General features: G+C 47.9%; 9 protein-coding genes across 9 annotated transcripts; 5 read left to right on the top strand and 4 right to left on the bottom strand.

Annotated features, from left to right (window-relative positions):
* Positions 1 to 151: 151 nt before the first annotated feature.
* On the top strand, positions 152 to 2243 carry AO090011000101 (cytochrome P450; the record flags this gene model as incomplete). The annotated part of the gene is made up of 9 exons (XM_023232781.1): positions 152 to 359; positions 415 to 535; positions 602 to 647; positions 687 to 1042; positions 1119 to 1173; positions 1244 to 1442; positions 1505 to 1642; positions 1707 to 2013; positions 2072 to 2243. 9 exons carry the CDS (start codon positions 152 to 154, stop codon positions 2241 to 2243), a joined length of 1602 nt encoding a protein of 533 aa, XP_023093355.1.
* A 299-nt stretch (positions 2244 to 2542) lies between these two features.
* On the bottom strand, positions 2543 to 3893 carry AO090011000100 (cytochrome P450; the record flags this gene model as incomplete). The annotated part of the gene is made up of 4 exons (XM_023232780.1): positions 2543 to 2976; positions 3029 to 3688; positions 3739 to 3762; positions 3809 to 3893. The coding sequence occupies 4 exons, from the start codon at positions 3891 to 3893 to the stop codon at positions 2543 to 2545; spliced, it is 1203 nt and encodes a 400-aa protein (XP_023093354.1).
* Positions 3894 to 4774: 881 nt separating this feature from the next.
* Positions 4775 to 6623, top strand: AO090011000099 (cytochrome P450; the record flags this gene model as incomplete). Its single annotated transcript, XM_023232779.1, has 6 exons — positions 4775 to 4888; positions 4925 to 5512; positions 5554 to 5808; positions 5855 to 6148; positions 6217 to 6377; positions 6458 to 6623. 6 exons carry the CDS (start codon positions 4775 to 4777, stop codon positions 6621 to 6623), a joined length of 1578 nt encoding a protein of 525 aa, XP_023093353.1.
* A 1031-nt stretch (positions 6624 to 7654) lies between these two features.
* AO090011000098 (uncharacterized protein) lies at positions 7655 to 8003 on the top strand (the record flags this gene model as incomplete). Its single annotated transcript, XM_023232778.1, has 2 exons — positions 7655 to 7888; positions 7911 to 8003. The coding sequence occupies 2 exons, from the start codon at positions 7655 to 7657 to the stop codon at positions 8001 to 8003; spliced, it is 327 nt and encodes a 108-aa protein (XP_023093352.1).
* A 1085-nt stretch (positions 8004 to 9088) lies between these two features.
* Positions 9089 to 10945, top strand: AO090011000097 (MDR family MFS transporter; the record flags this gene model as incomplete). Its single annotated transcript, XM_023232777.1, has 4 exons — positions 9089 to 9211; positions 9374 to 9569; positions 9638 to 10582; positions 10638 to 10945. The coding sequence occupies 4 exons, from the start codon at positions 9089 to 9091 to the stop codon at positions 10943 to 10945; spliced, it is 1572 nt and encodes a 523-aa protein (XP_023093351.1).
* Positions 10946 to 13142: 2197 nt separating this feature from the next.
* AO090011000096 (fungal specific transcription factor domain-containing protein) lies at positions 13143 to 14036 on the top strand (the record flags this gene model as incomplete). The annotated part of the gene is made up of 1 exon (XM_001825730.3): positions 13143 to 14036. One exon carries the CDS (start codon positions 13143 to 13145, stop codon positions 14034 to 14036), a length of 894 nt encoding a protein of 297 aa, XP_001825782.3.
* A 1917-nt stretch (positions 14037 to 15953) lies between these two features.
* Positions 15954 to 16961, bottom strand: cwc26 (putative cell cycle control protein (Cwf26); the record flags this gene model as incomplete). Its single annotated transcript, XM_001825729.3, has 1 exon — positions 15954 to 16961. One exon carries the CDS (start codon positions 16959 to 16961, stop codon positions 15954 to 15956), a length of 1008 nt encoding a protein of 335 aa, XP_001825781.1.
* A 1280-nt stretch (positions 16962 to 18241) lies between these two features.
* Positions 18242 to 19385, bottom strand: AO090011000094 (HET domain-containing protein; the record flags this gene model as incomplete). The annotated part of the gene is made up of 2 exons (XM_023232776.1): positions 18242 to 18279; positions 18344 to 19385. The coding sequence occupies 2 exons, from the start codon at positions 19383 to 19385 to the stop codon at positions 18242 to 18244; spliced, it is 1080 nt and encodes a 359-aa protein (XP_023093350.1).
* Positions 19386 to 19917: 532 nt separating this feature from the next.
* Positions 19918 to 23341, bottom strand: tcsB (putative sensor histidine kinase/response regulator TcsB/Sln1; the record flags this gene model as incomplete). Its single annotated transcript, XM_023232775.1, has 5 exons — positions 19918 to 20002; positions 20050 to 20189; positions 20217 to 22650; positions 22715 to 23284; positions 23331 to 23341. The coding sequence occupies 5 exons, from the start codon at positions 23339 to 23341 to the stop codon at positions 19918 to 19920; spliced, it is 3240 nt and encodes a 1079-aa protein (XP_023093349.1).
* Positions 23342 to 25824: the final 2483 nt, after the last annotated feature.

Genomic DNA, 25824 nt, shown 5'->3' with positions numbered 1-25824 from the left:
GGCCCAATGCCCGGTACCCTTTCCTCTCTTTCAGAAAATAACAAATTATGATAACAAATAATCATGATTAAGCGCCTTAATAAGGGCCCTGCGAGTACCCCACTCGCCCATCGAGAACGGTGTACCGCTCTTCCTCGTTATCCGTCTCGCCATGACTCTAATATCGCTGTCTCTTCTTGCACTGAGCCTTTGGATCATCATCCGGGTGTTGGTTATTATTTATCGCTTGGCATGGCATCCTCTGGCCAGATTCCCGGGGCCGAAGTTCGCAGCCGCCACCAGCGCTTACGAATTCTACTTCGATGCCATCAAAGGCGGCCAGTATACATTTGAAATTGGCCACATGCATAAGAAATACGGTTAGTCTCCATACTACTATATACGATTGTCTACCTACTCATAGCTCATATCAAGGTCCTATTGTTCGCATCAGTCCCCACGAGCTTCATATCAATGACCCTGGGTTCATCGAGGAGTTATATCCGGGGCCAGGTAAGCCCCGCGATAAATATGCCTATGCGACGGGTCAATTTGGGTAAGAGCACTTTAGCACTATGCAAAACTCCCCAAATAAGTCCTAAGATGTCATTTGTCACTGTAGAATCCCGGATGTATGTTCGCTCGTTCTTACCCCGTACGATCTATCGGTCTTTACCAGGAAACGGGCTCTGATCACCTTTATATAGAGTGTGTTTGGTGCTGTTTCACATGACCTACATCGCATGAGACGAGGAGCGTTGAGTCCATTCTTCTCTAAAGCCGCAGTGACTAAACTGGAGCCTGTGATCTATTCAGCTGTCGATAAACTCATTAGTCGCATTGAGGAAGTCGTCGAGTCGACTGGATTCGTCGACTTGACAATGGCATTCAGCTGCATGACAACTGACATTGTGACCCAGTATGCCTTTGCAGAATCCTCGCGCTTTCTCGAAAATCCGGACTTCACTCCAAACTTTCACGAGGCAATCCTAGCAGGAACCCGTATGGGGAGTTGGGCCAGACATTTTCCAATCTTGTTCCCGGTCTTGAGGAGCATCCCCATGTATGCGCAAAGAGCTCAATTTTAGGCCCGCTTGGATTGGCACGGAAAGATTGCTAACACACTGCGTCATACTCAGAGATATTCTGTCCAGAATGTCACCGGAAACAGGAGTATTCCTTCGTTGGCAAGAGGTAAGCAGCGGATTTTGTCTCGAGAAGTGGTTCTTGAGGAAGACATTATTGATATATGTCCAATGCCCAGAGCATGAGGAAAAAGGTTTCCGAAATTTGGCAAGACCAAAGTGCTTTGCCAGTCAAAGACAAAAATGTCTCTCCGTTCGGGTCTACCATCTTTCATGAACTTTTCCATTCCGATATGCCAGACTCAGAGAAACATCCCGGTCGGATGTGGCAGGAGGGTCAGATAGTTATTGGTGCAGGTACCGAAACTACAGCTTGGAGTACGTGACGGGTTTTCAGTTCACAATATGGGTAGAAGATTCTGACCGATATTTGATGTTAGCTCTCACCGCAACGACTTTTTTCATTTTGGATAATCCAAATATCCTATCAAAATTGAGGAAAGAGCTTGCAGCCACCATGCCGAACAGATATGAGAAGCCTTCTTGTCGCGAGTTGGAGGCCTTGCCCTATTTGATAAGTTTCCTCAAACATGAGTATTTTCGACCCATGCGCTGATTTGAGTAGAATGGAATACAATGCAGTCATTCAAGAGGGACTTCGCTTATCATTTGGAGTTGCAACTCGGCTCCAACGTATTAACTCGGAGGCTCCTATGATATTCCGACAGAAAAAAACGAATGATACCATAGAGGAAAAGGTCTGGGAAATCCCTACTGGGACTCCTGTTGGTATGACCGCCGCACTGGTTCATCTCAACCCGGAGCTATTCCCTGATCCACATGAATTCAGACCAGAACGATGGCTTGACCAGGATGGACAGCTCCATCGGGGTTTGGACAAATATATCTTGTCATTTTCTAGAGGCAGTCGGCAATGCATTGGGATCAAGTAAGTTTCTCACTCGATGCGTGAAATTATGATTTAGGTTACTGACCTTTCATATTAGCCTTGCCTATTCCGAGCTATACATGGGCATTGGGATATTGATCAGGCGACTGGGGGACCGAATGCAGCTTTTCGAAACGGATCGTACTGATGTTGATATGGTAGAGGATTGTTTCGTACCTGTTCCAAGAAGAGAGTCGAATGGTGTTCGGGTGAGATTAAGTGCGCAGTAGACATCTGTTGGCTTTTGTCGGTGTAATCATGTTATACATTTTAGGAATTACAATGATTAGCTTGAAGTTGTCCTGAAGTAAATCCACATCTTATTTCATGTCTACCTCGTTACTTTGCGTTTTCCTCCCCTATGCACTCCCTTATCGAAATATCACTCTTCTGGAAACATTTAAAGATATTAGTACTAGTCGGAAATTTGATGGGGGCTGTGGCTGCGTCTATACTCAAAGATTCATGAGAAAATTAGCAAATAATGCCATACATATAAATAGATACAGGCCTGCTCTATTATGTCGGACTATGTGCACCTTCTCCGTTTAAATAGGACTTTACCAGCAGGATGGGGCAGATGTTGAGTTTCGAAAGTGACACTAGGTGGCCTCATTTCCCCATCCGCCAATCTCATCTCAAAACGGCTCAAAATTTCTCCGATGATAGCCTTGATTTCCATCATGGCAAAGAATCTACCAGGGCAAGCATGCTGGCCGTACCCAAATGCCATTGAGCCTGGGTTGGCCGAGGTGTAGTGAGCTTTGGTAGCTGGTACCGAAGTGGAAGTGGCTGTCGCTTCCTCTTTGGCGACAAACCTGAACGCATCAAACGTATCGGGGTCGGGATAAAGCTTTCGGTCCATCCCAATGGCTTGTGCCGCACAGCCAATCCAGGTGTTCGCGGGGATGACCACTCCATCTGAAAGAGTAAAGTCGCGCTTAATGATGCGTTCAAATGTCACTACAGTCGCCGTGAGCAATGAACGAATCGCAATGAAATCGGAAAATCATACACAATAGTAGCGGATTGAATCTCTGACTCTCCTTCATTATGCTGTCCAATTTAACCATCTGCGCGAAGCCTTTGACCGAAATGTTCTGGTTGTTATCACGGGGCGCCGATAGATATTCCCCAAGAAGCGGCGCGATGTGCTCTGGCATCGCTGCAATATCAAAAAGAAGTTGGGTTGGAGCTGCTGCGCTCGTATGATATGCCGCGAAGCTGACCTTGAGTAACGTTCCAGCAATGAACTTTTTATCTTTCTCTGCCCCTTGTGCCTGATCATACATCCAGGTAAGAAGGTCATGTGCTTTCTTGCTCTTGTCGACTTCACGCTCGTCGAGAAGGGGAATGATTGCTCTTTCGGCAATTTTATATGTATTCTTGATAGAGCGCACCTCGGGTATGAAATGCTGTCCGATGAATTTCAAGGTGTCTGGCCACATCTTCAGTTTTTGGGCTGCGTTGAATCCATCATGTGCGAAACGAAGCGAAGCCTCAATCCATTCGCGGTTTTGACTCAACGCTGGGCCACCAAACATGCGACTTGATACGCGGGCAACAAGCACGGCCATCAACTCAGTGACGTTGATCACTGTCCAGTCTGATTTCGCGAAACACTCAGTAATCGCGTTGAAGGGGATTTCTCTATGTATCTGCAGAGCTACCTTAACTAACCTTGGCAAGGAGGAAATAGTTCCGTGACTGAATCTCTAATCTCACATTGAATTTCTGGAAGGACGTCCGCTATTTCAAGTTAGCCTGAATCCCCCGAAGAGACCTTGTAACCTACGAAGGTATTGATTTAATTGAGCACGGACTACCTGGGGCAGCAACCGAGAATGGGTTCCGAGTGTAGTGTAGGCGCCCTCAAACATCTATTTTCTTTAACCATTCCGCAAGGTTATCACAACTGCTCGGAGAATGATCATCTACCTCAAGGAAAGTGGCTTGGAAGTCCACAACCGCCATATCTGCCGATTTCAACTCTTCCAGGTATCGTCCAGGGATAATCAACCGCTCTCCTATAGGCGTTGGCACATAAAATAGCTCGTCATTGTTCTAGAAATTCGAGTTAACGGGGTTAGAGAAGTTAAAGGGATACGTTTGCTCGTTCTTCTACCTCTTCGTAGCCTGTCCTTAGAATTTGTAAACTATTCGTTACAAATTTTTGCCGATTCCTTTTGAGATTGGCCTTTCCCCCCACAATTGGCACATTTCGGATATAGCGTTGTTTGTGACGAGAGTGATCAATTATCCACCAGAAGATAAATACGGCAAGCCCAGCGAACAAATAGTCTCTCGGGAATAAGTCCATAGTAAGGTCTGAAGGTCGAGGTTCGTCTGAAGGTATTTACCCTACAATGTATTTTAGAGAAATAGATATTGCAGTCCGAATGTCAATTACTTCGGCTAGTGAACATACCAGTTAGGGCAGTGCCCGCGGGGACGCCTATTCGGGCCGCCGCCGAGTATGTTAGCCTGCCCTATTCTGAAATACCGAAGTAAACGGATCCATCAACCTTTGAAGTCTAACATAGATCACTAGAAAACCGGAATTAAACAATACTCCTTGCGATTAAGAATCCATTTTTGAAGCAGAATGTTCAACATAGGTCTGAGCCGTAGCATCCAATCTGACGCCGTGCTGGAGGCAATAGCCACCATGGATCGCGTAGTATGGTTAGGTCTGGCTGTGGCGGTAAGTGATTCGCAAGCTGATTCATAAGTAAAGTGAGTAGCGATTCACTAACCGGTTATGCGTTCATCCACACAGTTGACAGCGCTTTACTGGGTTCACCTCGTCATTTACAATGTATTCTTTCACCCGCTCGCTTCGTTTCCTGGCCCATTTTGGGCAAGAGCCTCCTTTGTCAGTTTGCAGATCTCTAAGACGGCCTTGAAATAGCTCTATCCTAACATATTGGCCTCAGATATGGCGAATGTGGCATACTTCCACTGGCCGTGTTCATCGCGCCATCGAATTTCAACACAATCTTCATGGTGGGCGCTCACTGATCCACCTATTTATTCTAACATCATTAATCCAGGACTTCGTCTAGGAGACATAGTGAGGATCTCTCCCAACGAGCTTTCCTTTGCTTCTGTCGAGTCTTGGAAAGCAATTTATCAGCCAAAGAGCGCACCTCTGGTCAAGAGCGAGTTCTATGAGATTTATGGATCCGGGTTCAACTCGTTGTGCATTGGAAGTGAGCGCAACCCGGAAACTCATAGTAGAATGAGGAAGTCACTCGCGGCTGCGTTCTCCACAAAAGCCCTTTTAGAGCAAGAGGATATAATTCAGGGGTGTGTGAATGATTTCATCGAAGGGATTCGGTCGCAGACAACAGTTAACTTCACCAAGTGGTTTGAGATGCTCGCCTTTGACATCCTTGGCGAAATGGCGTTTGGGGAATCGTTCCATTGTATTGAAAACAGTAAGGGAGATTCAAATATTGCCTCTCACCCTTCGATTATTGCTGTATTCCGACTAATTGTAAATCAGGGAAATCCCATTTCTGGTGTGACATGATTGAGGAGCATCTTTATTTTATCACTATTTTGGATAATTTACGCCGATATCCACTAATTGCAGCGATTGGGAAAACCATCTTGCCACATTTGACCGTCAGTGTTCGCAATAAACATACGAATTACAGTCGTCGAAAAGTCGCCCATCGGCTGCAGAGTTCATCACCTCGTGCAGACTTCATGTCGCGCCTGATTGCCAAAGTGGAAGATGAGGAAATGGAGATGGAGGAGCTGACAGCACACGCGTCCACTCTTGTGTATGTATGCAATCACCCCGTATCAAGGTCTATATATCCCGGAATGGCAGTTGACATGGAAGGGGGGGGAAAGCATAGCTGGAGGTGAAACGGTAGCTACCTTTCTGGCTGCCGTGACATATCATTTACTTTCAACTCCGAATGCGTATCAGAAGCTGCGCGATGAGATTCGGGCCCGTTACAACCACCTATCTGAAATAACTTCGACCACAGCATTACAACTGCCTTATCTTCAAGCGGTCATATCTGAAGGACTACGGATCTATCCGCCAGGATCTCAGGGATTCCCGCGGAATACTCCACCCCAAGGCATTGTGGTCAAAGGAACATATGTGCCCGGAAATGTGATCCATGTTTTCCTGATCCTGATCCAATACCAATATGATGGCCGGACTGATCTTTAATCTCTTAGGTGGAGGTATATACATCCGCATGGACAGTCACCCATGATGCCCGCTACTTCCATGATCCTTACACCTTCAAACCAGAACGCTGGCTTGACCCTAACTGTACCGATAATAAAGACGCTAGCCAGCCTTTTTCGCTCGGCCCAAGAGGATGTCTCGGTCGAAAGTATGTATTATGTGTGGCTCTTGTGCACTTGTTGAGAACTTCATGATGCATTATCTGGATGAAGCTAATCACTATAAAAGCTTCGCGATTGTGGAAATGTCCCTCATCCTATGCAAGTTACACTTTCAGTTTGATGCTGAGCTTGTTAATCCATTCCAAGAGTGGGAATCGGCGAGCCAGCTGCATGTTATGTGGTGGAAGCCAGATTTGCCTGTGAGGTTTATTCCCTGCACTAGAGACCATTGACATGTGCCGAGTCAGCTGTCAATGTTGACTTTAAAGCGGAATCTAAAGCATGTATTTTGTGTCCAATCCGTGCCAGATTTTCCGAAAAGTCGCGTCTATTCTGTTCTTGCGCCCGGGCCCATAGTATGGCAACGATTCTTCGTAGTTGCTTAATGGCGAGCAGAGACCAAGTCAGAACCAGTGCTTCTTTCTCCTTTGTCATGTCGAGAGTAAACTCCTCACAGAACAATGTGACTTTCGTTCTGATATCCTCGTTTTGTTCTTGAGCTGTATAACTTCGGCCATAGCATTGTGGGGGCCTATCATCTTCTGCAAGCGTTGGCGGATATTGGCTCGAGAAACTCGGAGCTTGACCAGTTCGCGCATCCTTTCTAATGTTGGCAATCTCGAGGATGTGCTGGAGTTTAGTGGATAAGCGGTCCGAGAGAAGCACAAGTAAGGTCATTAAGCCCGGTGTCTGTCTGCAATGGCCGCACGTTGCAAAGTGTTCCAGGCCGTGTGTTTCTTTACGTAAAGAGGATAAGCTTTTAATTGCGCCTATGGCATTGGCGGTAATCGAATATGGGCTGTGTACTTGGTCGATTGTATCGCAATCTCGCATAAAGACCTGATCGAGTAGCTCCAGTGCTCTATCGGTACACTGGCAACTTTCTTCTGTCGTCCGCGATTTCCGTATCATCATATCAAAAGTCTCTTGCCATGAGAGAGGATTCGATAAAGGGTTAGCTGCCTCACATGACGATGACCTGGTTTCCTCAGAGGATGGTGTGAGATTGAATGTTTCGGGGTTGACGAAACGGGTACCCTCTGATACAATATCTGCACCGATCGCGGGATGGAAGGGAAACTCATCAATTCGGAAGTCGCCGGTGTTTGCCGAAGCACCCACTTCGTATGGGTTCAGAGAGAGCGCATCGTGTGAGCCCGAAGTGTCTGAAGAGCATTCTCTCAGTGGCGTACTGAGCGATGATGCGGCTAGAATATCTGCCGACTCCGTGAGGGTTATATTAAGGGGCAGGTCGATGTCTGAGATGTCAATGCATTCTAAGGATGCTGCGAACTGGTCCGGCATCGAACTCATCTTTGAAGAGGTTTTGATGGGTCGAGATGCCATTGATCTGCCTCTCCTGGCCGTACCATTTGGTCTACCAGGAATATTTTCGCTTCGCGTTCGTTCGACTGGGAGACATTCTGCACCTGACTCTCTGCATCGAAGACAGGAACTTGGGCTATACCCGGAGCATTTCAACTGCACACCAGATTCTGTTAGCGATGGACTTTTTACAGCTGGTGCCTTCGTCCAGGGATCATCACCTTTCTGCGACGGCAGAGTTGACAGACGACATGGTGCGATCGATTTGTTACCGGAGGGGTGCTTGATGCCTCCACAGCCACCAAACTGTGATTTTTGGAGTCGGATAATAAGGTTGTAAACATAGCTTTCATGAAAATTTTGTCTGTTGGTTCCCACAGTTGGTGGGAATGGCATCTTTCTCATATTGCTGGCCTGGGTCTCCTGAGGCTCCACATTTGTGTCGAGCTGCATATGCTGTCAGCCGGAGTTAATTGCATCTATTATCGACCCCTCATCTGCTACTGGGTCAGGACAGCATATGGCGCGTACCATTCTTTCGTAATCTTGTCTATTTGCTGGGATCTCTTCCTTCCGGTCGGCTCAGCCAATGTGAGAATCCAGAGCCTTGCAGGCCCTTGCCATTAACCAGCATCTTCAATAATAACGTGTTCGCCGCCCCAAGAGAATTTCTCGGCGTAATAAAAGGAAGGGAATTTCAAATTTGCCTTTAGTTATCCGATGCCTTGTGAGAATGGTGGTAGGCCCATAGTCCGATGCAGTCCTGTTTGACGACATAATGAGCTCGACCGATTCATTTTTGAAAACACAGAGCTCTGGTGTGGATGGGGGGTATCGATTTGCTAAATGTTGCACCCGTAGGGTTCTATGCATATTACCAGTAGCCCCTGTGAGGGGCTTGTTGAGGGGCTACCAAGGGGGTGTAAAGGACGGCTCACCATTTTAACAACGGAAGAATTGGTGAAATCTAGGACTCGGAGGTCGATAAGTATCACTGGCGGGAACATTGCTCCGCCGAGTCGGCGGAGGAATCTGGAACATTGTCACCCCATGTCGATGATCATCTCTAAGGCGAAAAAGTTCGCCCGCCGATCCGGCGGAGTGAAATGCACATGTCTGGTAAACACAGTGTCGACTTTAACATTGTTTGTTTCTCTTTTAAGTGCGCGATTGCCTCCAGTAGACAGCATGCCCCTAGGTATTGCTCTTTAACGCACTCGTATATCGGCGACATTGGGCTTGGAGCGTTCCCATGTCTACCAAAACACGGTCGTCGCAAACAGGCGAGACGGCAGTGTCGTCACGAATTTCGACACCTGCGACACTTGAAAAGCCCAACAAAGATGCTTTACCTTCGCATGACCCCCAAGTTATGGAGGTTAGAAACAAGGAAGACAGTGGATCCGGGGTTGACGATGCGCCAACCGAAGAGCCAAGCACTGGCGGCTTCACTCTACTCATGACCGTCACAGCCTTGGCTATGAGCATGTTTTTGGTATGACTTGACCTTTCGATCCGTTTAGCCAATGTGAAACTAACGGTTGATCGCAATGGGATAGGTTTCGTTGGATATGGTAAGCCGATTCAGCCACCGGGCGAAGCAGTCTCGCACGACAATATTTGACGAGCGATGAGTTAATCAATACCTTCACCTCAGACCATTGTCGCAACTGCAATTCCAAAAATAACAGACGAGTTTGGTGGGATCGAAGACGAGGGTTGGTACGGATCGGCGTTTTTCATAACTTTGGGGAGCTTTCAGGCCGCGTGGGGGAAAGCATACAAGTACTTTCCGCTGAAGACATCCTTCTTGTTGTCCATCTTTCTCTTTGAGGTTGGAAGTTTGATTTGCGGTACGTTGAAACTCGTGATGTGTTCGTCTCTTCGGTCAAGACTGACGAGTTATGACTCTTTCGCTTAGGTGTCGCACCAAATAGCCTTGCGCTTTGTATTGGACGGGCTATCACCGGCGTCGGAGGCGCTGGAATTTCTTCGGGTGCCTTTACCATTATCGCATTATCTGCACCACCTAAACAGCGGCCAGCATATATCGGAATACTGGGTGCCTCATATGGAGTTGCCGCGGCCATTGGACCTCTCGTTGGCGGTGCATTCACGACGAATATTACCTGGCGGTGGTGTTTTTATATCAATCTACCGATTGGCGGACTGGCAGCCGGGATCATCCTATTCTTCTACCGACCTCCTCCTCCCTTGCCCTTTTTAGATACTCCACTCAAAGAGAAGTTACTCCAAATGGACCTTGTTGGCACCTTGATCCTTGTTTCCGCTTTGGTTTGCTATGTCCTTGCCCTACAGTGGGGTGGAATATCGCTGTCGTGGGGTGATTCTAAGGTCATTGGAACTTTAGTTGGATTTGTCGTGCTGTTGGCTGTCTATGCCATTGTGCAATGGGTGCAGAAGGAACGCGCTGCAATGATCGGGCGCCTATTCCGTCGAAATGTGGTGGTCATGATGATCTACATTGACCTGCTAGCGGGAACCTTTTTCTTGCTAGTATACTACTTGCCTATCTACTTCCAGGTGGTATCGGGTGTCTCTGCTGCTCAGAGTGGAATCCGAAACCTGCCTTTGATTCTTGCGCAGAGTGTTTCGACGGTCATATCTGGTGTTACCCTCAGCAAGTTTGGATACCCCCAGCCTTTCCTCCTAGTTGGGGGAGTGCTCACCGCGATTGGGTCGGGCTTGTTGTACACACTCGAGGTTAATACCGGTTCTGGAAAATGGATAGGCTACCAACTGTTGGCTGGTATTGGCATTGGCTGGTGCTTCCAAATTCCTGTGGTGACGGCGCAGGCATCGGTTGCGCCGGAGGATTTGCCGTCAGTGACGGCCATGGTATTGAGTACGCTCTTCACCACACACTTCATATCCAGGCAGTACTAACTAACATTTCCCAGCTGTGCAAACCCTGGGGGGATCAGTCTTCGTCTCGGCCGGCCAATCCGCTATGGTCAATGTTCTTCTAAAAAACCTCCGCAGTGAGACGTCAACTGTAGACGCCGTCAAGGTTGCGATGACAGGTGCAACGGAGCTACGCCAAAAGTTCTCCTCCGCGCAAATGCCGTTCATACTGACTGCTTATATGAACGGTCTCCAAGCAGCATTCCTTGTGGCCGTTGTCGCCTCCAGCGTGGCTACCGTGGTCTGTTTGGCGACTCGGTGGATTAAATTCTCGGGCCAAACTACTGCTGTCGCCGCCGCATAACGAGAGGAAAACATTTTTTCTTTCTTGATTTTCTTTTTCCATTCTTTCTAGGTTTAGAAGGTCCAGTTACTCTCGACAGGGACCTTCACCCACTAATGCTCCCACCTCCAGTTTCCTGCACATGTATCAAGTGACTCTCATACTGGTACCATGAGTCAGTAGTACTGGATAGATAATGTCAATATTTGCATGAGAAAACCCCTCCTCGTGCGTATTGAAACACTTGGGGAATTTTGCCCAAATCTTGCTGTTTTATATTCAGTTCAACCGACCACCGACTTCTATTCTGGACTCTCAAGTTCTAGTAAAGCCTTAGCATATACAATTACATAGTATATATATTATGAAAATTCTTAAAGTCAAGCCTCTAAGTTCGTCTAAGACTTTATTACCGTACCAATAGGACGGTGATGGTGCTACTAAAAGTAGTAGGCTATTGGCTGCCTAAGCTTCGGGGTTACAGTACCTAAAGTTAGCAGTAGTACTACCTAAACTCAGGAGCTATGGTACCCAAGGATAGAAATTCTAACGCCGTAGATATATTTGAAATGTACCAGTTGGTAATCCATTCATTTGGACTATTATCACTTGCAGACATACAGGCTTAATGAGCTAAGATATAGTGGTAATTTGTAGACTTGATGATGTTTTACATTGTACCTCTGCCGTACTACTTGGAGTACAAAGTACTTTTGGTATCAGATTGATAAGGCAAAAAGTCTAGGCGGTCAACGGCTCATCCTGAGACCCAAACAAAGGAGACGCGCCACTTTCGCATCCATCACTCTCCCATTCCTGATTTATACATGGGCTTTTACCCTTGCCCCTGGGATACCGATGCAGGCGTTGGCAAGCATATTAGCCTTATTGTGCAATTATGAGTGCGACGATGCGGACTGATCAGCATCCAACCTCAACCCCGCCCGAAGACCAGCAACCCCCTCGGAAGAAAATCCGAAAGGGTACCCGCAGCTGTTGGGAATGTGAGTGATCAAGTGAGGAACTCCCTCACTCGCAGGTGACCCCAGGCTGATTGCAAGATAGGTAAACATCGTAAGGTTCGCTGCCACTTTATTTCGGATGGCGATCAAAGTTGCCGCGAATGCCTGGCAAGGGGTACTACCTGTCGCAGCCAGGACTTACCAGAGCCCGAAAATACTCGTGATGCAGATCGTGCGTCACTGAGTGATCGGCTTGGGCGCGTAGAATCCCTTCTTGAGAGAGTTCTGCGACGGCTGGACACTATTGGTGGTGTTGAGGAGTCAAGGATGTTACCATCTATGGCAACCCATAATGATAATGGCTTAAACTGTAGTGCAGCTGCCACGCCTACAAATGAAAACGCCCCGGCCCTGTCACTATTTGACAATGGAGTAGTAAGTATCATGGCCGAAACTTGCATTGGAAGATGCTCAACATGAAGTAGCTAAGCTTTCGACGATCGGATGTTTCTACGCCAAATATCACATTGTATAGTGCAACCACACGCGACTGGGAAAAGCTACGCCATGAGCTTTTAGATCTACTACCATCTGATAGCGCTTTAAAAAGGCTTGAACAGGCCAATAGCTCCTGGTGGCTCGTCAGGGCTCAATGTTTCCAAGAATACGAGGAATCACTACTTTCAAGCGCGATGGCAGCCCGTTCAGACAATCACCCAACCGTGCTCGCCAAAGTTCTTTTATGGGTGGCCATTTGTCTCCAGCAGCTCCCACGGGGGTTTGACATTGAATTATTGGGACTCTCGTATTTCCCTACACGACTGATTGCAATGTGTGTCAAAATTGTTGCACATTCCATCAGCTCTGATGAGACTTTAGTAAGTAATCTCGATGGGTTGGAGTGTCTAGTACTTCTAGGGGTACTTTATAACAATGATGGGAAACTGCGGAGCGCCTGGTTGTGCTATCGCCGGGCGCTCAACGTTGCTCAAATTATCGGGCTCCACCGAGTGGCTCCAGAATCGATGGAAGAATCTGAATCTGTCTCCAGGGCAAAACATATCTGGAATCATATCATTTACGCAGACCGATACCTTTCTTTGATGCTAGGATTGTATCATGGCATCACTGACGTGGCCTTGGATTCAAAGGGGAACGGGAACGAGACACCCAGTTCATCTCCTATGGATCTTCTTTGTCGTATAGCCGGATCCATTATTGAACGAAACCAAAAGTTTAGCAAAATCACACCTTCAATGGTTCGAATGACACAAACTATCGATGCGGAGCTTATGTCGACTGACCCTCTATCGGTGGTTGAGGACCCAACTATCCTACCACCAGGAAAATCTCTCGAGCGAGCGCAGGCCTACGCCAAACTCATGACGCGGTTATGGCACTATCAACTCATTGCCTGGCTTCATCTGCCACTTCTTTTGGAATCTGGCACAGAGAGGCGCTATGACTATAGCAGGCAAAGCTGTCTAGAAGCATCCCGGCATATGATTACATGTTATACATCTATCCGTCACCTCACTGCGAATAGCTTTTGTTGCAAGTCGCTGGACTTTCAGGCCTTTACTGCCGCCGTCACTCTATTAATAAATATCCTCGGACCGACCGGTCGATCTCACCTCGACTCCAATGACTGGACCGCCATCGAAACCGTAATGACAAGCCTAGAGACATTGGCAGAGGGACAGCCGCCCGACAAGGTAGCAACGCGAGGTCTTAGCGTTCTACGGACTTTGAAAAGCGTTGCGACGAGAAACAACACACCCCAATCCGATATATCCGACGGACTACCCCCCATGGATTGCCAGTCTAGGCGCATCAAACTTGACATTCCCTACTTTGGTACCATTTCCATTGACTATAGCACTCGCAGTGGTCTTCCAGGGCAACAACGACTTAATAACGTTCCACCAAAACCTACCGGCACAGACCTGGCTGCCAATAGTGCACTATCGTCGAATGTGGGCAATGCGGCGGAGGCAAGCGCGGTGCATGAGCAGGCCACGGATGTGGGTCCTTTGCTAGAAGCTCGCCTGGAACTTGGCCCTGCTGATATATGGTCATTTGATCCGGATCTAACAGCATTGCCCTCTTTTTTGCCTGGCTTGGAAGATAGCTGGGACTTGGGGCTATGAATGGGGGTTCGGGCCACTTGAACCATGTAAGGGGTAGACATGAGCAAATGTATTTGCAAAAGGTCTTTCGACATTTTAAGGTCATAGAAGGACTAGCAATATATTCTATTTACCTAGAATTCACATTATGTCATAGAGCTCATACTGTTCGAAAATGCCTAGATCTGGTTTGTCAAGATTCGAAGTAGTGTAGCAGATGTTGTTGTGCGGTTAGAAGTAACTACGATATGGCTATGTATCTAGAGAACAATCTCCAAGCTCTGCGGTACAACTATGAATGACACCAATATTACCTATAAAAATACTGTGCAAGTGTCTTATGAAGGGTATTTGTTTCGTTTTCTTGATCTTCAACAGCAGAACTATGTTGATCCATTGTCAAGTGTTACGGTAAAGGCGAGACAAACTCTTTGAAAACCAACGGAATCCAAATTGCAATTGAGTACTCAATAAATACAGAAACCTAGCGGTAAGGACCGGCAAGAGATAGAAAGGAAAAGGTTGATGCGGACAGCATCTGGAAGCCGATCACCCTAACCAGAGGGGGCTCTTTCAGCCATGACATTACCCAGATAAGCTGGGCTGTTTCTTCTAAATACTGAACGTACGGGAAAAATAACACTTACATCCAATTCTGGGATACTCCCAGGTGTCTCAGAAGATGGGGATGCTCCCGCAAGCGACGGTCGACGAATACAGCCCCTTTTGGGTGCTGCATACCCAGTGACATAGGCAATACGGAGACTGATTTTAAAGATTCCTGCTCGCGTAGAGTGTCATTACATGGTTCTGTGAATATAACCTTTGGGGTCATTTTGAGAAAGCGCGGATGTTCTGCGGCGCTTATCATTTTATCCAGCTGCGCGAGTTCAAGAGGGCCATATGACTTGGTTTTCCAACAGAAATCTCGGCTAGATGAAGGATAAGCGCAAATCTCAAGAGGCAGTGAGCTACTCTCTCGTGTCCTATCTTGCCCTACTTACTAGTCACTTTCTGTGCTCATATGCCTCTCACTAACCTCCTCCGGCCGTTCTGATACTACTCTAAGTACAATGACCCTCAAGACTGATTCAGCCACAATTGCACTTAGAACCCATCCGAAGAACTTGAATATACCTTTGTACAAGCGCACCTTTCTTCTTCAGCGGGCATCATATCCTACGTTGGAAATCTATCAGCTATGCAATTGGCTGATACCCTGGTGTTTCTCAGCGATTTGTGATTATATGTTCATAAATTAAAAGTAATTTTAAGCCCGGTACTATGTCGGACAAATCCCGATGTAAATTCTAAGCCAACAATCCCACGGCTTCGGTATCGATTTCGGGAAATATTTCTCGGCATCATTGACTGTACAATGTAGTTATACATATGAGATAACCAAGAGTAACTTGAACTCATTAGAGGATTCAAACGCAACAAAATTTGTTTATTTGAGGGAGGTAGGACTATATCTTACTCGTAGATTTCACTGGCGATTAAGTTCAGTTTTTGCCCCCGATTTACTCAACAAGGACTGCCTGTCGCGTGGTATCCGAGATGTCCACGGTGGGAACCATACCGAGCTCCTGTACGGAGTACGATGTCGCGATACAACGATTAGGGCACGAAGGCTCAGCTGATAGATGTTACCCATCACAGAACTCACTTCACGATTGACAGAGTATGTAGTAATTAATATATCACCCGACCATTTTCTATACGGACCGCGCCGTGGTAGATAGAGTACCTGAATTTAGCGCTATCGTCAACGGGCCCAACGTCAATATATATAATCTAGGTATCAATTGCAGAAATTCGTGGTTGAAGTCGTTTTATGTCTGTAAGATATCAGGATTATAATGTCACACATATGCACTCCAGTGTCCAGCACTGGACAAAGTAACCTTAAAGAAAGCCATTCTCATGTATGCAATATTACTCATCCATCTGCCATTGGTAATCCAGCGCCTCCAGTCTTCCCTTTCGATTCCTAGCTGCAAACCACTCCTTCTCGAATCCATTACTGCGATCCACTCCATCCCAGCGATGCCCCGGTCTGATTCCATATCGATTCGGCTGAAAAGCCCCATTATATAAAGGCTTCCCGGTTGCGCTCTTCCCAGGGCCCTTTTTTGTCAAGAATTGTGCAGCCGGGTCATTCCACCGCTCTCGGGCGCGCAACTCGTCATTCATATCTTCATCGTCGACCGTCCGGGCAACCGGCATCGCTCGCGCTTCCTGAAGCTGCTGTCGACGTTTCTCCCGTTCCTGCCGCTGGACATCGCCCATCAGCGCCTCCTTCGCCTGTTCCTCCTTCTCAAGTTTCTCCTGCTCCGCCTTACGCGCCTCCGCCCGCTTCATAGTCACGTTAATAATTCGTCCGGACGCATCACGATAAATTGTCTCTTGTGCCTGTCCCCCTGCCGGACTATCCTTGTACAAGGCAGCCTCAACCTTTTTCCTTCGTTCCTGCGCAGCAACCATAGCAGCCGTCTGTGCCGCAGTCTGTAGACCTGCCCTCGCCCCAGACTCCATCCTCATCTCCCCATCATCCTCATCCTCACCCTCAATAACAGCAGGGGCATCGTCATCCTCCCCTTCAGTCCTCCGCGCCGCATTCTCAGCAGCAGCCGACGCGATGATCGCATCCGCAGCATCCTGCTCGTTCCCGGCGCCGCCTATATTCTTCCAATTCGACTTCTTCGTACGACGAAACTCCGCACTACGGCCAGATGTGACAACTGCCGGACCATCCTCGTCATCGTTCCCAAAGTTTGCTGCGGAGCTCTTGAGATCGGGCGGGTCATCATCGGCAATGATTAGGCCTTGGACGGCGGTGTCGACTTCCTTGGTCTTCTTGCGCTTCTTTTTGGGTCGCTCCGTGGCGGGGTCGGCGGTTAAGTAATTCTTTGCGAGGTAGTCAGCTAGTGAGGAGGATGGCATTTTGTGATGGTATTTGTGGTGCTTTATGGGGTATGAGCTTGGATAAAAGCTGGTTGGTGCCGCTGTTGTTATCTGATAGTCGGATGATTGTTTCTCCGAGGTGTAGTTTTGGTGAGTCCAAAGGGGTAGGCGGTCAAGGCTGCCTCTAGCACCTCTATCCTGTACGCGCCAAGCATTTTCCTCACCTTCCGGAGTTATTGTTGGAAAGATCTATATCGATTATCCACTTCTAGTGGATAAGTACCTACCCCTTTAATGGAATACTTCGCACTTCGCGTAAAAAACCTGTTTCGTTTATTTAATATAGAGGTAACTATGGAAGTATGATTACTCAATTCCGCACTATTCGGCTCCTGCCACTACCAGGACTCATTCAGGTGTACTCTAGTGCCACAGAGAAACTTACTGCCTAATAGTTTATCTTTGGGTAGGTTTAAGTAGGCATATATTTTCCAGAGCGATCTCGCTAGCTACGTTTGGCTAACTCATACTCTGGATTCAGTCTGCTAGCATATTCTTAACAGACTCGACCTCAGGATGACGCTTAGCAGAGATCAAAGTAGGGTTTAGGTATTATGCATACAATAGGTAGCTAGATTAGCTCGCCATCAATATACTGCTTTGCTATATGGTGTCCTTGTACCTTCCCCACGCCCAGCCTCCGATAACATCCCGCATTTTCACATTTTCCTACAACTAAAATATAATATAGACCATTATCTTTCCCGTTGGCACACGTCCCAACGATAACACAATACGGGAGCTCAATCCTCCCTATGTCGAAGAACAGAAAGCCGACTCGTTTCAGGCCTGAGTAGATACCGTGGCTTTTGTTCCTTGACCGAATATGACAACCTTCAAACGTATGAATCTTAACCCTCAGCACACCATTGTCCAAACGCAGATGTTTTGAAACATTCAGCGGTGAATTCGCCATGAATTCGACCTTTCCATGATAAGCCATCCAAGACCAGGACGGTACTGGATAACCATAATCAATCGGCTCTGTCTTCAAATCAGGTCGCCTCCACAAAAGGAGCCGAGGTAAAGCGCAGGAGAAGAGTCCGTACTTTTCTTCAGTCTCCAGTGCTTTTTTTAAACGTGTTATTAAACCGGTAAAAGCAGCAATTCTGTCTGTTACTATGGTGATATCGCGACGAGTGTAGTTCTCAATCAGTTCCTGGAGAAATCTGATTGTCGGTAAAATCCCAGACGTCATTAGCCTCTGCGGGAAGTTCGAGTCAATCATATAGGATCTTGTCAGAGGACTAGCAACAACGTTAGTTAGCAGAAAATACTTGGTCGAAGATCTGACAGGCTTTACCATTTCAATTTTACAAAGTTATCACACCGAACTCCCTCTCCACATTCCCAGTATATACCTGATGATGTAAAGAAGACTGTTCGACGAGAAAGTACCCGCTCTTGAAGTACCCATGCCCGTTTATTTAGAGGGCCGTCATCCACAAGTCGACGAAAATACTTTACAGGGCTGGGACCACAAAGTGACACGCCAGGCTTTCGATCCCGGTATGTCTTGAGAAAGCCTTCTTTCCACTCAAACGCGGAACTCGGTGCAAGTGTACAGTATGCAGAAGCGAAGATATGTTCCATTTTGGTACCTTCGTTTTGCCAGTCCTCTTTGTTCCCCTGGATTATACAAAGGGCATCAATCCAGAGATATCTCTTTCCAAGTTCTCGAGTCACGGTGATTGCATCTTGGAATAACTTTGGAAGATCATTAAAATCGAAGCCTTTATCTTTTCGACTCTGAAAGTTCTCATCTGTTGTAAGATACGGCTTTTGCTCTTGTGGTTTATTACCCCAACAATAAGACAGGGCCACATACTCAATACCGCATTCAAGCTCAAGCAACTGCAACCTGTTGGCATCATCCTGTCGAACAGATATAACCCTTGAAGGATGATGATTGCTACTCTCTGCACGACAATCCCGGTGACCTTGATCACAGCTCCTCAGCCATATGCGGATAAGCTCAAACCGATCAATAGGGGGTACAGAAGATTCCGGTTTACCGAAAAGAGGAAGTTGACGGAAATGATCAATGAGACGTGACTGGAGCTGGGGCTGGGACTCAAACGAGTTCACTACTTCATCATCTGTTTGAGAAGCCCAGGATTCCTCCGCCCATCGCACAAGCCGCTCACCCAGTCGCTCGCGAATTCCCTCTCTTTGCTGGAGATGCTCCCAATATCCCTGGTTAGATATCTCCTGTGCTACCTCCCGCCATCGCTCTCCAGCCACTTCTTGAAGAACCTCTCGGAGCTCTTGACGATCCCCTCGCTCAAGTCCCTCCTCACCCTTTTGGTCTGCCAGCCGAAGCCATCGTCGTGCCCCTCGCTCTCCCCAATAGCGCCATTCTTCTATCAAGAACTCCTCCTCTAATCCGACTGGATATTCCATTATTCTGAATATCTCCAATATATGGTTGCATTATCCTTAACAGGTAGGAAGCAATAACTATTGCCCAAGGCTATGCCGTGAACCAGCTCTTCCTTAGCGGGGCCTTGTTAATGGGGATGCCACTCAGCTGAGCCAGCTAGCGTTTGCTCGATAATTGTGATCGACATCTTGCATAATCTCGGGAAAATCCGCATACTGGAATTTCCAAATTCAGCCCCCAAATGCTTCTTTCTTAATATAGCGTAGGTGGGCGGTGTGTACGGAGAGTAGGTCTGTATAATGCTCAGATCTCTAAGAGGCTTTGATTGACATTGGGTTTGATGCAACCAAGTTTCCAGACGATTTCGACTGGGAGAGGGGCCGGCGTTTCGAGTGCTTGATATGAACAAGACACTGTTCAAGGCAAGCTCAGTCAGGGAAGAAAATAAATTCACACCATAAAAGTTATCATTATGTACAGAGATATTTATATGAACATGTATGAATTACACGTGAACGCCATGAATGAGGTACCAGAACAAATATGCCAACATTACGAAGAACTCCCGTCGGATTCTTCTGGAATGGTCGCAAACTTGTTAAGCACCTGTTTCAAGATAGGCCGTCGGATAGGTTTACTACTTGTGTCAGCAGCTTCATGGGATACTGCATGGTATGCACTCACCTAATGAACATGTCCATTCCGGAATCCATGCAGTCTTTGATATTGCTATCCTCCGAAAAGGCACTTAGGGCAACAATAGGCGCAGAGTATCCCATCTCGCGGATGAGTCGCGTGCTCTGGAGTCCATCGAGGATGGGCATCTGCCTGTGTTAGCTATTGTAATAGACGTGGTGTAGAAGGTGCTTTACCTGAATGTCCATGAAGATGAGGTCGAATACTTTACCCTCTTCCATGTTAGCCTTGACAGTATCGTATGCCTCTTGTCCATCCTTGACTACCGTTACATCGTAGACTTCCTCAAGGGCAAGCATCCTGTCAAGGTCAGCAGATGATAGGGTATTTTTATAAGCATTTTGGACATACCGAAGGGCTACTTCCTGATTGATCTTGTTATCTTCGGCCATTAACACACGGATCTTCTTCGAACCATTATCCGATGAGCTTTGGTTCGACTCTTGACCCTTAGATGGGGAAGAAGGGGCTGATGGAACAGTAGGAGCGAAGAAGGGCTGACTGAGCCCAACCAGACGTGGTTGGACATCGGGCTTTTCGAAGCCATTGGTGAGTGTTTCCTTGTTACCCACAGAGCTGTGGTTTGATGGTGTCTGAGCAATATTGGAAAACTCTTCCAGTGAAAGCGACACGACACTCGGTGTCCTTGAGCCGGCAATGCTGGAACTTCGTGTGCTAGCTGCTGCCTCCTTGACAAATTTCAACGGTATCTTCAGGGTAAATAGAGCCCCGTTCCCTTCTTCACTATCCAGTAGAATAACGCCTCCCATAAGTCGAGATAGCTGAGCACAGATACTCAACCCAAGACCGGTTCCTCCGTATTTCCTGTTGAGTCCCAGGTCACCCTGCACGAAGGGGTCAAACACACGTCTCTGCATGTTGGCTGGGATCCCTGGTCCGTTATCCTCGACCTCAAACTGGAATATGAGTGTCCGCAAGTCGGACGGTACCGGCGTCTGTTTCTCCAGCTGGCTGTCTAGAAGGTTAGTACCGTCCACCGGCGTTGCGGTCAACCGTGAGGGAGTCCGTGAACGTGCTTGCGAGCTCGGCTGGGAGCCCTGGACCAGTGTCACGGAGCTTTCGGCGTCCGGAACTTCCTCCACACACCGGATGCGGACCTCGACCTTGCCATTCTCAGGTATGAATTTGAGACTATTGCCAACCAAGTTGATCAGGACCTGCAGGATGCGATGCTGGTCGCCCCAGAGCACCATATCCTTGAGCCTGCCCGTCTGCGGTGGACCAACAGCCGGGTGTGTCCGTTCAACTCCTCGTTCCTGGCACATCGTACCCCGAGGTTGACTATTACCGATACCAACGTAGTTGACACTGAAATCGATATGCTTCTCATGCACCTGGTTTTGGAATATGATTGACAGCTGAGAACGGATGTCAGAGAGTCTAAATTCTTTCTCCTCAAGATGAATAGCCTGCTCAATCTGATTCCTGCTGAAAGTCAACAAGTCATTTAGCAGATGCAGGAGAAGATCACCCGATTTGTAGACAACCTGGAGCGACTTCTTAATCCGATGCAGATCCTCCTCTCCCATGCACACCGCGCACATGCCCAAAATTCCATTGAGCGGCGTCTTGAGCTCGTGCGAAATATTAGCGATGAACAAGGTCTTGCTCTCGTTGGCCGCTTCTGCCGCCAATTTGGCCTTCTGGAGCTCCTTTGTCCGCTCCACCACGCGCTCTTCCAGTCGATTGTATTGGATGGCCAGTTCGTCCGACATTTCGTTGAAAGTGCTAGTCAGCTCTGTGAGTTCATCCGTCACGCAGGATCTCCGCTCTTTTACCCTCGAAGGAATGTGGAAGGAGGACCGAGGATCCCTACGATCGCCAAAGCTGTGAGAGCTGTTGAATCGCTCCAATGGCCGTCGCAGGCGTTTGACCCACGACACAGGCGCGCCCTTCTCATCCATATGTTCCTCGATGGCCTGTACCGTGTCTCCATGTCCATCGGTTATATGTTCAACGTAGCCTGCAGACGGGGTTGGCGGCACCTCTGGTTCGATGGATTTTCGCGCGGCCTCCCGCATCCTGCGAATAGGGGCGACGGCCCAGTGTGCTAGCAGAGGAACAACTAGGATAATGAAACCCGCCGTCCCGAATACACAGGCTAGAATGATCTTCCGTAGGCGGACCACCGGCGAGAAGGCTTCGGAGTGCGTTTCCTCCACCAGAAGAATCCATTCGACCAGGGAAGTTTTGGGCCGAACCGCGCCCACGGCGACATTGTATCCTTGTTCGTTTTTGGTAGAGAGCTTGCTGACGGATCTATTCTCATTTTCCTCGGATTCGGTCATCAACTTCAGTGCCATGGGGTACTTGGAAAGCTCGAAGGAGGTACCGGTGGAGACGCCCCGGTGGCGGCTGTCTTGGGACGGCAGGGGCGTGGGCTCAAAGATGTAGTGAACTTGGGCGTCGGTAAGCGCTGGTCGATCCGGGGACGAAGTGGCTGTTGCAGACTCCGTGGAGAAGCGGTTATCGGGTCTAGAAGGGCCGAGTAGCAGGACTTGCCCGGTGTTGGCCAGCCCGTCGCGAGAGCTGACAACGCTTTGCACGTTGGCCGCACTGGCGACAACCCTACAACCGGTCAGCATGGATCCCTTACGTTGCATTGCCCGTCACTCGATGAAAGGTCACCTACGTCATGAACCCCAGGATATCGGTATTCGATGTATTATTGACGATGGGCAGGGTCAGGGACAGAAGGGAAAAGGAGCTGTTGATTGCTATGGGACCCAGCAGCAATGCAGACGCTAACCCTAGGGTGTAATCGGAAAAGGCATTCACCGTGGTAGCGTTGCCCTTTTCGGAGGATTGTGTGTATGTTAAATTCGGATAGAGGACGGAGGGGTATCCAAGTCCTTCATCCCCCAACTTCACGGAGCTACCATTCGGGTAGGTGTAAGGAAGTGTGATCTCCGGTACCGAATCACTGGTAACGTTCAATAATCGTTCGCGACCGCCTTGTCCGTTCTTCGAGTAGAGAATCGCCTGGTATGTGCTGAGGTATCCCCGACTGCCGAGTGCCGATTGCACGTCGGTGATGGACGTCGCCCAGTTGGCCTCGGATATATTCCCGGCATAATAGCGTCGTAGCGCCGATTGTACCAGAAGCCGCGTGGAGATGGTTTTGCAGGTCACTTCGAGGAGCTCGAGGCTCGAGGCAATCTGACTCGCTTTGATGGTCGCGACGAGTTCAAGCCCTTGCGATCTATTCGGAGATCAGTGACCGTGAGTACACATGCGAGACGTACCACCTACTCGACATCAACTACGAAACTATATGTGGTGGTCCACTAGTGTGACTTGTTAGTTTGTCGATCTCCCTTGCCCGTGGGCAGGGCCCGAACTTACTGTCGCAACGGCGAGGATGACAATACCCACCAGGGCCGTCAGGAGTACCAGCAGCCCTAGCTGCACGGCAATGGGAATGCGCATCCGGCCACGGCAATGCCAGCAATGGTCAGTCCATGGAGGGATTTCGTAGCGTCTAGTGTCCTGCTATGGGGACGGAGGAATCTGAAGAAAAGAGGAACACCGGGCTAGCAGGCGTGAGATGCATATCTATTTGATTAATTGACCGTCCGCGGTTGGGAAGAGCCCAGAATATTCTGCACTAACCACGTTGGAAGTACAGGGTAACTGCCATCCCGATCAATTCCTTGGAATCAGCCCGAGCAAGGGTCTGACTTAGACGGCGCTGATTTGCTGAGGGCTCGCCACATCCAGGAGCTAATGAGGGTCTAGACTACGCGAGGTCCCGCGCATGACACGCATGATTGGAATGAGGCCGGTGGGGATCCTCGGATGCCACCGTTGGGCCTTGACTTTGGTAACCGAGCTAGACACCAAAACAGGTTTTTCTTTTTTTTTTTCTCTTTTTTTTTACAAGGTACAACTTGGGCTTTTATGGGATGATGGCCGGAATTCATTTTTCCGACTTGCTTGGGTGGGTTCTCTTTTCCTTGTTTGCTTTTATTTTGATTTATTTTTGTCACATTCCGGAGTCTCGACGCTTCTCTTCCATAAGCTCTATACCGATGATGCTGGTTCAATGTTTTCTCGTAGAATGCCCAGAATACCTTCGAGATGTGCCATCATGTTTCTTTCGTAAGCTGGAGACCGGGTCTCGAATCTGAAGTCCCACAAGAGTAGCTAGCGGTATTTCTTAACAGATGGCTGGCAGAGCCAATGGTGTCCACTCGGGATAACCTTGCTAGACATAAATGTTGTACAATTCATAGTGTCATCCAGATGACCGTCTTCTATTGGCACGATCTAATGGGCTAATGTAGTTTTAGGTTCTCCGTCATGCCATCGCCCTGGTCTATTCAGTAGTAGGCAATCTCAAAGTCAATGCGGAGAAATACTATTTCAGAGACTTTACCGTGGTCGCTTTCGTGAATAATTCGTCTTTAATTACAAAAACGTCGGACTATTTTGTATTATACTCCGTAGTCTAATTCTAATGGGAGCATGTTTGGAGCCTATTGTTAATTAATAGTTATACTTTGCCTTAGGAACCAATCTAGCCCATTTAGGGAAAAGGGAAATAAGGCCAGTAGGTCACTCGGTTCTATTTATTGTATTGTATGCTTGTACCTTTTAAAGTCAATCATCGGGTTTCTTGCAATTTTGGAATATTTGTCTAAGTCATCCTCTATCGCGACGGTGCAAGATCCGCGAACAGTAACGGCGCAGCAGTATTCGTTAGAAGAAAATAGCGAACACTTACGTATAGATACAAAATAACAGTTTACGGACCGAGCTGACAAGGCATGCTAACAAGTGGATGACCCAGTCGTGTATTTGGTTCTAGGCTCTGCACGATATCCACAACTTTCAACGGTTAGCGAAATAGTATACGATACAAACTCGATGTAATTGCAGAACAATTATTTAGAATCTAGATCGGCTGATGGTGATGTATGGGGCTAATACCCGGATGTCAATCATAATTCATTCTGTCTTTTCACCAGCGCTACAGCACGTAAGGGACAATTGCTTGAAGCTCGAATCATATGAACCGGTCCTGACCAGTACGAAGATAAGTGATACTGGACGGGACAGCGACGATCGACACCGGTATGAATATAATCTCTGTAGTGGCTCCTCCGAAACTGAGATACAGTAAGAAATAAAGCATGGTACATGGGACTCCTGGAGGGTGAAGTAATCACTTAGTACCGTGTGCACCTGATCTTAGAAGGCCAATATAGTATAGATCGACTTCATATTATGCGAAGGGAGTTGTCCAGCTACTCCATTCTGCGAGTATCTATGCCTCCGATATTTGAATTTTTCACTCAAAGATGTGGGTACTATGTTGCAAGAACAGAGCAGATTACAGCATCGAGCAGCAGAGACAGCAAGATATCATAAGTATCGGGCAATTCACTATCGTCCAAACACTCAACGGCAGGACTGTTCAGAAGATCCCATCAGATAAGTCAGGCATCTACAGCACACGCGCGGTTAAGATTGAAGCCCAAGTCTATCGTCACTTGGATAGATACAAACGCATCGCACGATGCCTACAGGGCAGCGAGAATTACACTGATCTACGATACGAGGTAAATGGCGACCTGGGGGCATATTTAAGGAACCATTGTCCGAGTGATCACGTCAGACATCGGATAGCCCGGCAGGCTATTGAAGTGGTCATCTTCATCCATAAGGTGTTAACCACTCCCATCTCTCCGCTCGACAGTTTCTCGCTGATAAGCGTTGCAGTGCTAGGTTATCTGACTT

This window comes from Aspergillus oryzae, chromosome 7 (genome assembly GCF_000184455.2).
Source record: "Aspergillus oryzae RIB40 DNA, chromosome 7".
Taxonomy (NCBI): Eukaryota; Fungi; Ascomycota; class Eurotiomycetes; order Eurotiales; family Aspergillaceae; genus Aspergillus; species Aspergillus oryzae.
The sequence above is the reverse complement of the archived record's forward strand: the minus strand, read 5'-3'. Positions and strand labels throughout refer to the sequence as shown.